At 41.1% G+C, this 14,434-nt stretch overlaps 1 protein-coding gene across 15 annotated transcripts in view; it reads right to left on the bottom strand.

Moving 5' to 3' along the window:
- Positions 1–9,578: 9,578 nt before the first annotated feature.
- RC3H1 (ring finger and CCCH-type domains 1) overlaps positions 9,579–14,434 on the bottom strand; it is a 96,471-nt gene continuing 91,615 nt past the window's right edge. For 9 of the 15 annotated variants that reach the window (XM_005304230.5, XM_005304232.5, XM_042851249.2 and 6 more), the window contains 3 exons: positions 12,170–12,334; positions 11,409–11,524; positions 9,579–9,949 (listed from right to left, as the gene is read on the bottom strand). In XM_005304230.5, coding sequence (XP_005304287.1) covers positions 9,799–9,949; positions 11,409–11,524; positions 12,170–12,334 — 432 coding nt within the window. In that variant the 3' untranslated portion in view covers positions 9,579–9,798. The remainder of the gene's footprint in view (positions 9,950–11,408; positions 11,525–12,169; positions 12,335–14,434) is intronic. The other 6 variants (XM_005304233.5, XM_005304234.5, XM_065555680.1 and 3 more) reach the window with 2 other exon arrangements.

Here is a 14,434-nt window from a genome sequence, read left to right as displayed (position 1 = left end):
CCAATTCCTCTCCGCCCCCTCCCCTCCTCAACCAAATACAAGTTGGAGAAGATTTGCGTAGTTTCCATTCTGCAGCAGTTTGGGCTAAATCACACACTTCTGTTCTTTAGTTTTCCCCATTGGTAAACTGGGGATTGTGATCCTTCACCATCTCACAACTGGCACGGATGGGAGCTGGGTGCTGATTTAATTCAACAACTCAGATGCAGTTTGCTCCATAAACATCGTTTGATTTAAAAAAAGCCAATCAGATTGGTTTTATCATGCAATAATCAGTAACATCTTCACAATAGACGCCACTGCAAGAGCACACACGAAACCCTCTATCCTCCAGACACTGCAAGACGCCCAGAATTATGCGTAAAAAAACGAAGTGTTTGTGAAGCACTGTCCTGTTTTCATTCCTGCCAGAGAGCAGGTTTTGGCAGAACCGGACTGTCAGCCAGAGCTGCAATGCAAGTTACTGAATAACACACAGATTAGTCCTTTGAAGGCATTGTTTGAAATGCCTCTCCATGGGAGATGAGCCATAAAGCTATGGTCTTTAGTACAGATAACCTACTAGAAAGAGCTCTAAAGGTTTATCAGACTGGTTTTCCAAGGTGCTGAGCACTGACAAATCCTATAAACTTCAATGGGAGTTTGGGGGTTCTCAGCACGACTGGATGGGGAGGGGGTAAGGGGAGGAGAGACCAACAGGTAATTGGTTTACATTCACCAAATATTTGTAGGCCTTGTAACTGAGAATACAACTTTCAACATATGCAAAGGAAGGCATTTGTGATGGCCCCCTCCCTTTAATTCATTGGGAATGTGTATTTTCCACCAGGACAAGAAAAGTACATTTGTATTACTGAGGAATTATCAACCTGTCCTGCAGCAAAGGGCTAAGAGCCTGGCCCAATGCATCCTGAAATTCACAAAGATTCCCACTGACCGTAGTGGGTGTTGGAAGGGCACCAATTAGAAAGTTAAGGTTGCAGCAGAATTGTGATTAAAACAAACAAACAAACAAACATCCATGTACATAGGGCAGCTTACATTGGCAAAAGGTAGACGGTAGTGCAGATTTGGGGCCATTTAGCCAAGAGACAAACCTCTCTCTGCTCCAAAAAGTGATTTGATTTTTAAAATGGACAGGTTTTTACAGCATGCAGGGTTGTTGTAGCCATGTCAGTCCCAGGATATTATACATACAAAATGAGTCAGGAGCTCTCTTTTAGTGGACCAGCTTCTGTTGGTGAGAGAAGCTTTCGAGCTACACAGAGCTCTTCAGTCACCTTCTCTCTCTAGGCTCTTAGAATGCTTTGTTGGATCGTGGTCACTGCAACTGGGGGAGGCTCCCAAGACAGAAGACACATGTCAAAACTGCATAGGCACTATTCTTGTGTCCGACATGGAAAATGCAGTAAATCAAATATTGTTTGCTTTTTGTCTGGTTCTGCGGAGCAGGCATTTTTTGTCCTGGTACCATGCTCTGTTGCACTGGGTAGGTGTCAGCATCTCAGGTTCCTCAAGTGACAGATGGAACTGGTGACCCACCCACACTCTCACCTGATGGGTAAGGTTCAGAAGCATCAGCCATAGTGCTGCTAAGGTCTCCCACCTTCAACTCTAGGGGAGAAAAGTCACCATTCACAATAGAGAAAATAAGAGGCCTTGTAGAAGGTCTACCCTAGTACAGCTAGGAAGAGCAGACAGGCCTCCAGTGTGTGTCACTCACCTCGGCAGACTGCCTTTTGAAATATTACAAACCTTTGGATATGGCCACACTTTTGTGCAATGCACAGAGCACCATGTTGGCCCCACTTACATCAAGGAGGGTGTTGCACATGAAGCAGTGGAGCCACTGGAACGAAGGAAGGAAGGAAAGACATTTTGTTCAGCACTGACCTATAGGAACAGCACACAGGGATCCTTACTTATCCAAAATACTAAATAAGTTCAAGAAGTCATTCATGACTCGACTCAAATCTCATGGTCTCCTTTATTATCCTATTTTTTTTAAATTTTATTTTAATTTTTTTTGTTAAATATACCTCTGCAGGGCACAATCACATACAATCAATACGATTGGTAAATTACACAAGCTCTATCCCAAGCATATATGCACCAATGTTAAAAAGTTATTTTTAAAAAACCAAAAAAAAAAATAAAATAAATTCCACCCAAAAAGGTGATAATGACTGCAGAATGTCTCGGGGAGACCGGTATGAGCCTAAGAAACCACAGAAAACTAGGCTTACAAATAAAAGTATTTCTGTAGAGAAATCCCACAACTGGAAACAGTTAGGTGGCTTCTAAAGTGGGAATGCATGTGGTTGTGTGTGTTCTGTCTCTTAACTGTCACAGTCCTCCCACACACACCTAACACCCACTTCCCCATAGAGTGGAACAAAATGGGGACAGAGCTCTTCACATTACTATCACCGATTATCAAAAGCAGGAAAAAAAATAAAAATAAATCAAGCTACAGTGTAGCTGATAAGCTGACCTTCAAGGAAAGCTCCTCTTAGCACAGAGGCTGCTTACCTGGCAAGCAGAAGCCACGGGGAACGCAGAAATTCCTGACACTAGAAAAGCTAAGAGTCTCACGTTATTGGCTATTTTGTCCACATTGCAGCTGCCCACTTAGGAGAGGCTGCAAAGGAATGGCATAAAAATTACGAACAATGGAGCAGCTACGTTGCTAGGGGGGTTATTTCTCCTCTCCTGACTCAAGCGGTTTTCTGCATGCAGAGAAAGCTTCTGCCACCTCTAATAAAAGCTAGAAAGGAGCTCACTGCCTAGGTCCAGTTGTGGGATCTATCCAGTACACAATCTGGTTTGGATGCCAAAGACTTGTGAGTATTATCTGCCACAAATTATTAACAACTTTAATGTTACAGAGAAGCAAATGATTTTTAGTTTATACCATAAACATCAAATACACCACAGGATTTTGTTATTTAGTTACAGATACATATACATATTTCAGTATATCTAATACTTTTTCTTTTCATGGACTGCGTCTCCCTTTGGTTGTACTTTCCCCAAGACAAAACTGTTTTTCTATTTTTAAATTGATACTGCTGTGTTTTCCTTTTGGCCAAAACTTCCAGAACCAGGAGGAACTGGTGAAACTTACCCAACTCCAGATCTATTGGGCAAAAGCATCCAGAATCTGGTGGCTGCAGCTCAGCACCTGAATGGAAGATGTCTGATTTTCAGAGGTGCTGAGCTCCTACTGGACTTAGAGGTTAACTTTGTGGAAGCTGCAGGAGCTCAGTAGCAATGAAGGTCAGACCACTTATTCAGGTGGTTAAATTGTCAACATCCAAGTTTGGACATTTTGGCCAAGGTGTTATAAAGTTCCACCTACACTGGGAGGCTGTTGAGGAGGAAGTCCAGTGTACATACAGGAAGAGCCAAGTTCTTCATGCACTCCTTCATTAGATTTCAAAGAAAGCTCCACTCTCTCTGTTTATAGTGTTCAGCGTTCCCATGGCATGAAACTGCTCTCACCACTTATACATTTAAATGACATTAATGCTCCTTTCTCCTTCAATTAAGGTCCCATCTACATCACAACAATCAACTGCTTCCAAGGATGAGGCATGATCAGAGACACAGTTAACACCTGGTTTTTACAAAATGTGGAACCTGTGTCAGGAGACTCTGTTGGAATAAGATCTCCCAGACCAGTTGACTTTTGACATGTAACTGAACTGGCACTTAAGCCTCTTCCCAGTATCTGCCATTTTGTCAGAAAGCAAGTAGTTGATGGTATCAGTATTTAACAATATGGTATCAGTATTTAATTTTTATATTTCATATTAAAGTTATGGTGAGAGCAAATCCGTTTAAATGTCATATGAACAATCTTGGCCATGTACTCACATACCGCAAAGGACACAAAATGTGACTTCTCAGCACCAAGACTGTTTAGAAGGTAGCTCAGAAGTGTGATTAATTGTTAATATAAATTGAGATTACATTTAGCATGACAGGCTTTTCACCAGGTCAATGTCTGAATCACTATGCTGAACAAGACAGGGGAAGCGTTTTAGTATGTTAAAGAGACGTATAAACTTGTGGACAGTAGCATCAATCACTGTCAATACTGCCAATATTAGGAGATGGGGCAGAAAGTGTACATGTTTATAGACAAGGGGAGGAGAAGGAAATCAATATAATGGATCGTTATGGAGGTGAAGTCATGCCAGTTATTCTGCCTGCTCATGTAAACTACTCTATGTAATTCTCCACACTCAAACAGCTTTTGCATGGATTGGTTTTCCATTTGTTAAACAGAAGAGGCTAGCTGGCAGAACTGCTATTCAACGCTCTCATTTTTAGCACTGAATTTCTTGGTTTTTTTTTTTTTTTATTAAAGTTCTAGTCAATCTTTGACTAAAGATAGCTTCTTGACAAAGTGCTCCCTCTTCAAAAAGCTGCCCTGAGGGTTGGTACTTATCACTGACCTGTGGCTGTCAGAATATTTTTTAAAAGCTCCACACTTTTGTGAATGGAAACAGCAAGAAGCGGAGGATTTTCCGATTACTTTTACTGTTTAGGTATTCCCCTCTGAATTTCAAAAGCATAATCTGCAAGAGATTTAAGTGACCCCATAGAAAGTAGTTTAAAAAAAAGGCTTTACTGTATGTCAAACTCAAAAGCCCAATTCTTCTACTTTGCAGTTCAGTGAGTTTGTCACAGATATTAAATACTTGTTATTAGTAGGCAACAATGTCCTTGCATGAAGTATTTGTACTGTATTTGATTTAAAGCAATGGTATAGCTGGACAGGAATCTTGTCAGTCTCACTGGACTTCCTTAGAAGTCAGCAAAAATTCACATTTGCAGCAAACTAGTTTTTAGAAATTTTAATTTTAAACCAGCAAAATCCAACAGGTTAATCAGCAATAATGTTTATAAACATGGCTTTTTTAAACTATGTAAACTTCTAAGTGCCTTCTCTGCTACCTGTAAATTAGCTGAGAGAGTGCATGGGAGTGGATGAAAGAACAAGTATGAAAGTTAGAAGACTCCAAAATATATTAGGTGCTTAAACACACCCTTTTCAAATTGTGTAACTAGATGAACTGATGCCACCATTTAACATATGTTTAAGGCTTGACAATCATTAACTGTGCAAACTGCTACCAGGAAAATACAGTCAACTCACAAAATTCTACAAAGATTTGACTATCAAAACGGCTATCCTGGGGGAAAAAGGGTGAAAAAAAGTAAAGCACAAGTCTTTGGCTCTCCTTTAAAGAAAAACAGCAGTTTACCATGTTTATACAGACCCCCTGTTTGCCTACCAGTAGGGGCAATATCATATTTGTGCATCACTGAGTAATAACACCATTAGAAAAGGCAACTTCACAGAAGTTATTGGCTAAGCGAATTCATTTGAATGCTCTGTTTTGAGGCAGCAAGCTGTCACTGTTGCATGATCAGGGAGGATGATGGACAAGCCAGAGAGGTGGACCAGAGGGAGATAACACGGGTCAGTAGAACCGAGACAGCTGAAGAATTTGAGTTTAAAGTGGTAACAGCACTACATGTATGAAAGGTGCTCAGATCCACAGGATTTCTATTTTGAAATGGGGCAAGGCAGCCTACAAATGGCTAGAAGATAAGCATATATAATTCCACCATTAAGATAGGGGAACTGGGGCACATGTAAGGAGGAAAAAAACCCATGATACTACAGGAAAAATGAAGTTGTTTATACTCCTAGTGGGTCAACTATTTGTGTCTGACATTGTGAAGACTAGCCTGCTGTTTGAAGTGTCTCATTTTTAGGGCTCTGTGCACGTTATGGTTGAAACTCTGCTAGCAACAAGCACTCAAAGGTTTGATCTACACCAGCAAATCTACCCTACTTGCCATACAACATGATAGTGCCCTAACAGTAGTCCAACACTGTTCTTGCTGGAGTAGATGGTACCAACCCAGGCTGTAGCAGTTTCATTTAACAGAAATGGACAATGTCCTGATGTAATAGGGACAGGGATAGGACACAGAAATGAGTGAAGCAGTAAACATAGCTGGTTCATGGGAATTTAGGTCATCTGTTTTAACAATCAGTCCTTGCACCTGAAGAGTGATGGGTTCTCAGCTCTGCTGGCAGGATTTTTCCACAGAAAGTGGATTTCAGGTACTGTCTTCGTGAAAACAAAGCCTTTTTCTGGTTTCCTATTTCCCTAGTTTTATCACCTAAACTTCTCCACAGAAACACAGGGAAAGGGTAAGAGCAGGAGAAAAAGGAAACAAAGCCAAAATCAATAAGGTTTGCACATATTAAACAGACTAGTTAACAAGCCAAACTACAATGCTGAGCAAACAGGACATTCACCTGGAGAGACTGATCACAACAAGGACACTATGCACAAAAAGTACAGCACAAACAGGGGAAAAACAACATTAAAGGTACTCTTTCTAATCCATGGGTTTAGTAGCATTTACCCTTGCTGACCTACGTGTAGTGATCTGAACAGTTCTTACTGTAGAATTTTTCTTTCCCTAGGCTTAGAGAAAAGAGGGTCAGTTCTCAACTGGAAATGCAATTAGTTGGCCCAACAGATAATGGGCCATAATTTTTTTGCTCCCTCCAGATTTTCTTCCTACCGTGAAGGAGAATGTGCCATAGCACGCCAATTTTTTGGTAATTTTAATTATTTTATGTAAAGAAGATTTTTCTAGTCAAAAGTAGAAAATCTGACATTCTGCACTTGCCCTCCTAGGTTGGAATACTGCACTAAATTATCTTGACTAAAATGAGCTGGTGTTAATATAAACACAGCAGAAAAAAATGTTTCTTAAAAATAACGAAGTCAAAGCTGACCTGGTGGTGGTGATCTTCACTTCAGGAGTAGAGACCACAGCATGGGTACCTGAATCAGCTCACTCACCAGCACGCTGTCAAGCGCACTGAGCCCACCCTAACAGGGAGAAGGATGGAACAGAAATAATCTCTCAGCAAAGTCAGCCCAGTCCTCTTAAGCTGGAAGGATGGAGGCCATGATCAAGGAAGGGTGCAGGATGTAAACATGTGTGAGTGGAAGGATTAGTGCAGCTGGTGAGAATCCAGGGCAGAGAAGAGTCTTCCTCACAATCAAGGGAAAAAAACAAGCCTCAGAACTGCTTTCTTCAGCAATTCTGAGGCCAAAGTTAAGCTAAGAGTGAAATAAACATGCACGAATGCACGAAGAGTGTGGCTGTGAGCTGAAAATGCTTTATCTTCGTTCCGTGCTTCTACCTCCCAATCAGACATTTGATCAGAACAGCTGCGCTCATGTGAAAAAATTCTTAAAACATACCCAATATATATACAGATATAACTATGTATATATGTATATATATATTTATATATATAAATTTTTATTTAAATAAAAAAGAAAGCTCGAATCCCAAGCCAATATGTGTATCAAATCCTTGACCAGCCAGGTCTGTAGGGCATAATCAAATTCAATGTGAAATAGTATATAAATGCGGTGCCTTGACTGGGCAAATTAAATAATCGCTACTCAAAAGAGTCTTCTGTTTGGACACTCTACTGGTAGGCAATAGTGGGACTGTATCTACCCCCTCCCCCATTTTGTTTAAATTAACAGTATAATGGATGCAAAGCTTAGTCCAAGGTTCCTATGACCTCAGCAGGAGTTAAGGGTTAAGAAACAACTAAACAAGAAAAGTATTAACTCTTGCTTTTACCCAACCAAAGCAATGCAATAAATTTATTACATAACCAGTGCTTTCTGATTTAGTAGTCTAATCCAGAAAGAAAAACAAAAGGCAGGCCACACGGGCATGGAGGGAGCAACACTGAACACACTCTTCTCCACTGAGTTTTCTATTCAGAGGGGCTCAGTTCAGTGCAGGCAGAAAGGGTCAAAATACATGCAGCAAGAGCAAATCCTCAAAGATTTCTGTGCCTGTTAAGAGGAACTTCTCAGTGGAATGATACCACACAGAACTGAAAGGCTTGTGACTTCTTAAACCCGCTTCCATTCAGGTGTCATCTCCACCTACCCACCTCCATTGGGAGACTGAGCAAATGACATAGGTCACAAAAAAATCCTGGCTTTCAAGTATTCCAAATGCTTCTGGCAGGATCGCTGTTGGACCCGAAGTGGCATTTCTGGATGTAACTTTTCTCCAACAGAGAAGAAATGCTGGCTTCTGAAAGGATTCCATGCAGCAATGGCAGACCAAGCTAAAGAGCAGCAGCTGGATTTCCAGTCTTTGCTGTCCAATTCTGGTATGCACGGATCGTACCGAGCATTACTATTACTTCTACACTTGCCCTCCTCTACTTTTGCTAATTGCCAAGTTTTGTGCATGTAAACAAAAATTCTCTTCCTCTTCCCATGAGAAGCCTTCACTGACACCACAAACAAATAAATTGTAGGCCAGAGGTGGCAGATTATAAAAGTAGACGACTTGTATTTATACACAAGCAGCTCAGTAATTAGCAGTAAGGGCAAAAAAGCTATAATTGAAATAGTTTAAAACACAACAACAACAACAACAAAAACACCACACAAATGGAAGGCCTGTTCCAAAGCTCATAGAAGTCAATGGAAGTGTCTTTACCGACTGATTTCAGTGGGCTTTGGATCGGGTTCATAACAGGTAGTCCATGCCCTTTCTGAAGCAACCCTAGATGCTATCATGATTGGAAGAGGCTGGGCTACAAAAAGAGACCCTTTATAAAAGACTATCTTCCTATGCCCTAACAAAGGAAACTTCCATCTTTCTAAATAGTGGCTGATGAAAAAGGGTCTTTGCAAGCTAGTTCTCAGTTATTTTCCTTCCTTAAAATCTGTGTTCTCACTCTTTTTTTTACCTTCCTATTGCAAGGGATGGAAACTTTTTGGTGCCTCTGTCATGTTGCTCAGTGACAACTGCTGGTTGGCCAAGCAGCTCAGGCGCCGGACAACTAACTTCTTCAATTTCTCCTGGAAGTCTGAAACATACAGGTCTCAACTAGTTGAGGCCCTCTGTCCTTTGCTGAACTCTAATCCCAACCACAAAATACAGTGTCATATCAGTTCCTAGTTAAATAAATGTAATGTGCATACACCACTCTCTTTGCTACTGCTTAAATAATAGCCGTGGGGATACAGGCTGCAGTGGGATGGATATTATGGAATGCTTTCACTGAGCTGAGACGATTGCATCAACTGTGGCTAAAAGTCAATGGGTATAAGTAGAAAGGTATTGTAGGCGTTGAAGAGAACTCCTAGTTACAAGAAATTCATTTTAAAAACCTACTGATGTTTGCTGCATGTTTTCTGACACTGCAATTAATAGCCTCCCTCCATCCTACATCCCTCATTCACCTTTAAATTCATACAAGGAGGCGGCCGACGTTGTTCTGAGGTGAAAGGGAGTGGAGGTGGTAAGGAATTATACACTGGGTATGTAATAATACCAAAGTAAAAGAAAAAAACCTACTTCATTAAGATCATACAATTAATCAAACAGAGTATATATATATAATATCTTTTTTTTAAAGCCCTGGATCCAAGGCGTCCGAAGTTATTAAAATAAAGTTCATTCACAGAACAAAAACAAATTTAATCTGAATTGCTTGCAGATACTGCTAATTTTTTTTAATTAAAAAACGCATTAATGTGAACTATGTGCAGGGTTTGTTTCTAGTAGTGGTGTTTGTGCACATTGCCTCCGGACCTCCTGCTGCTGCTGCTCCTGCATTTCTCTGACTACCTTTAGAGGGAAGTGTGATGGAAGCTACCAACTCCTTCTCCCCAATAGAAACTCTGGGGGGATGCTTTCCTCACTTCATGGAGAAGAGGTGGGTGCAACTCCTGTTCTCTGGGAGTCCTGATGGTCTCCTCCCCCCTCTGGGTCCTCTGACAGGTTCAGAGATGTGGTCTTGTTTGACAGGAGGCTGATGTTCTCTTGTGTCAAGACTGATCCATTTGGAACATCACTGTGGAAGGAGGGATGCAGAAGGAGAAAAGGAGGATAAACAGATTTTAAAAAACTGTACAAGGCCCTGACTATTGTTGCTGCAGTGTCACAATGACCATCTGTGACTATTTCACGAGATAGGCACAAGCTTGCCTTGTACAATGAATCTATTTACTTTTCACAAATACTCACCAGATCAGAAAAAATATACATTAAGGATAGTGGAAAACAACCACCACAATAAAGGAAAAAACTGTACAGTTTCTTTAACAGCACTTGATAATTCTATATGCATTTCATAAAATGATACTAACTACCACTCAAATTATACATTGCATAAACATAGTATTTAATGTAGCCTCTCCCCTCCTCCCCCCCAAAAATAATTTCCATAACAGTTTTTCGAGATACTTGTGGCTGTTTAATTATTTCCATAGCGGAGATGGAAATTGCCATTGTACTAATACTTCCCTCTAGTGACTTCTGTTTCATGACGTAGACTAGGGCAGATTGTGCAGGGCTGAGAAAGGGGAAAGTGAGGACTCTACTAAAAAAAAAAATTGTGAAGAAATCTTCATTTTATATTTTAACTGGCTAAACTACAAGAGGTTTGGCTGCTTTTAAATTAATCATTGAATTTAATTCATGGTACCTCAACCAGAGTGTGAATACAGCACCATTACATCACAGATTCAGCGCTGTCCCTCTGCTTACCCGATGAGCAAAAAAATTCAGGAATCTGTAATAGCTGGTGTTTAACTAGACCACGAAGCTAACTAAAAATCTTCACTGATTTCCAACCACTGAGCTAATATCAATAGTTAAATTATCTAACTGAAATTATACAGACTAGTTTTACTGACAACTGCAAAGCTTGTGCCCTTCTGTTCACAGCGGAGAGAAGCCACTGTCGTCTTTTCTAATTCAACTACATCTGAAGTAATGACCTTACTACTGTTGTAACCAATGCTTGTAAAACTCCTGAGATGGCTGATGTGCAGACCTGTAACATTTCAGCCAACAGCATATTGCAATGCTTTTTGTTTATAGTGTAGATGCAGTCCTAGTTCAAGACACACACGGATCAATCACCATTGGAAGCTTCGTGCAGGTGCAAAAGCAGAATTTTACCCTATTTTCAGTATCTTCATAAACATCCCCATTTCACAGTTAATGCCCCCAAAATATTCCTGCTATTAAAACCAGAATAGAATAATTTGTTTCATGTGGGACTAGTTAACAATTCTCACACACACACACACACACACACACACACACACCCCTTCATTTCATTCCTCCACTTGGCTGAAATCACCCCAAATAGATGGTAATACTATACATTGAATAATTCCATTCTTCACTAATGTATACTCAATATAAAAATGATACAAAAGAAACAGGTATCTGACACTCTTTGTATTCCAAAGAGACAGCCCTGACTAACTTATCCTCTAAGAACCAATGGAAACTCCTGTTACCTGAATGTCAGTGTGAGGTCCTCAGCTGGAACCTTGCTTTGTGGTTCTAGTTGTCCATTTTCTGTCTGTTTATTGGTGCCCAGGTTGCTTTTCATGTCCAGTGAAGACTGGGTCTCCTTTGAAAGAAGAGGATAGAAAATATTGTTTCACATTATAGAAATTCTGTGGCTTCATTCCATGGGAACAGAAGAGAATGCCTGTAAATCTTGCACAAAGCACCGCGCAAAAGCCAAGAGACCAGAAAATACAGATTCAGAAGGATCTGTCCATCCACGCAGGATACAGAATTTCCCAAAAGACAGGAATGATTCGTACATTGTGAAGCAAAGACAAAGAACTTTAACACCACAGGCTGAGTACTGAACACTGGCCCTCTCCTGAACGGAATGGCAAAATTCTTATGCATGTTACACCACAGTATGTGTTGTCAGCTGAAAGGCTACATTTATAACCAAAGGAAGACTGGGACAGCAATTTGATACTAAGTTTGTAGTTAGCTGCCCAATTACAAAATTAATCCTACTTTTGTTTTCAAAAGGCTACAAAAATGAAGTTGAATACTTTAAGCACATTAGAATTCAAATCCTGGACACAAACTACTACTAACCTAGAGGTTTTGACTAATAAAATGGTGACAGGGAAATGACTAACACTGGTAGCAGTCCTCCAGCAGAGAGCCTTACTGGCAAGGGTTAATGTGCTGCAGCCAACCAAGCAGCTCTACATTCCACCTTGCCATGTCCCACACCCACAGCACTCACCATGCTCAGCTCACGGGTTCTCTTCCCGATTTCCCTTTCCACCTGGTGCAGTTCCATACTCAGCTGTTCACTTGAGATCATTGCAGGCCATTTATGAGGTGGCGGCTGTGGCTGGCCTGCCAGGGTGGTCGCCTCCCTCTGCAACAGCAGCCTGTTATTAACAGCCTAAATGCATAAAGCCAAGCACATACACAACTGAGCACACAACAAACCATGCGCAGAGTTGGACCAGGCTGTAATTCTGGAGTGTTGCCTAGTTGCAAAACCCAAGCCTTCCCTCCCCTTACATGGGTTATAATGTCTTGACTTTGAAAGCACTTCCAACAATATTTCAAGGCGTCTCTCTCACATCCAGTTAAAGGTCTTTTTTTTGCGTTGTTTTTTAAAAAAAGATGTCAGTATTTAACATGCAGTTATTTTAATATTGTGACAAATTATTAATCCTAGTAAGGGTTGTTGTGCCCTGATTTTTATTTTTCATTTGCAAATGAAGCCATAATACATTCCCATGTGTAAATGTTCTTTTGTGAACTGTTTGCTCAACAAAAATTCCTGAAGGATAAGCAAACCCATGCCCTTGGAATAAGAAGCAAAGGGGTTTGCTACAGTAGAGATCACTAAATCCCTACAATATAACTAAATGTAGTTACAATATTACTACTTTTATAACACTGTTTGAAGATTCTAAGATTGGAGGTGCTATGTAAGTGCAGGCAATGAACAGTTCTTCCCCAACCCATGTGAGGAAGTGTGGAGCAACGATGAAGCACAGAGAGATCAAGGGACTTGCTCAAGGTCACACGTGATTAAATGGGAAACCCAAAAAGCAGAGCACAAGACTGAGTCTCAGTTCTGTACTTTAACTGCAAGGCCGTCCTTCCTTATAGTAATCACCGATTACTGGTCTACAGTTAGCACAGACACTTATCCATTACAGTAAAATGTACACGGCCAAGGCTGGTTTATACCCAAAGCTTTGACCTACCCATCTAGTACTTAAATGGGAAATGCCTCCTGGATTATAAATAACTAGTTGCATTTAAAAACAAACATGACAGCTAAAGCTCCTGTGACCTGAACAGCAGCTTTGCTCTCAAGGTTTTAAACTTATAGTTAATGTTCAACATCTAACCATTTAGGATGTAAGACAATCAAGATCAATTATAGTGGTACTTGGGGGAGAGAAGCCAGGTACAGGTTTTGAAACTTTCCAACACTCCTCCATTAAGGTACCAGCAAAGGCAAGCATGCACCATTTAAATACAATTTTCCTCTTGTTCCTGAATAAGAGCACAAGAACACAAACAAGTCACTTTTCAAGTAACTGGGAAATGTGTGCTTCTTGAAAGGGTCATTGCCACTCAGACATTGTGAGTGCCATTAACACCTAATAAATGCACAATGAGAACTCCTGCTTTAGGAACCAAGCTCTTACTAGAGCAAAGACTTTTTAAACAATGATCTTTGCTGAGAGAAATCTCAATCTGACTAGAGGAGAGGTGCCTTAGGCCTTGGCTACACTTGCAGCTGTACAGCACTGTGAGGTAAACCTGTCTTTGCACAACTGAATAGGGAAAAGCGCTGCAGTTTGTCTACACTGACACTGCCAGCGCACTTGCAACATTTGCAGCTGTGTTGGGAGCGGTGCATTATGGGCAGCTATCCCAGGATTTATGTGGCTGCAACGTGCTTTTCAAAACAGGGGTGGGGTGGATTGTGACAGGGAGCGTGGGGGGAGAGAGTGTGCTTTTTGGAGCATGTCAGCTCTCTATTTTGCAAGTTCCAAACTCCCGGCCCCCTGCTCATTCATTTACTCACTCAAAGCAAGCTGCAAACTGTTTGCTTTTCTCTGTGGTACGAGCTTTGAAACCGGCACTTCCGCATTCCTACAGCCGGTCACAACAATGGAGAGGATTGGCCACTTGACAAGGTGATTAGTACAGCGCTGCAAGCGTTTACACTCACACCCGCGAGGCGTAGCCACTCTGCTGCAGCTGTTGTTCCTCTCGGAGATGTGGAGTACCTGCAGCGGTGTACCCAGGGAGATACAGCGCTGTAAGTGCCCTGCCAGTGTGGACAGGGAGTGAGTTACAGCGCTGGGGAAGGCTTTACAGCACTGTAACTTGCAAGTGTAGCCAAGGCCTTAGAGTAGTTCTCCATGGCTTTCTGTAGGAAGATAAGGCTTTCCCTTCCAGGAAAGGTCAATAGTACTGTAACTAAGCTTTCCTACAGCAAGAATTCCTTAATTTTGTTTTACAACTCCCT

This window comes from Chrysemys picta, chromosome 8, assembly GCF_011386835.1.
Source record: "Chrysemys picta bellii isolate R12L10 chromosome 8, ASM1138683v2, whole genome shotgun sequence".
NCBI lineage: Eukaryota > Metazoa > Chordata > Testudines > Emydidae > Chrysemys > Chrysemys picta.
The sequence above is the reverse complement of the archived record's forward strand: the minus strand, read 5'-3'. Positions and strand labels throughout refer to the sequence as shown.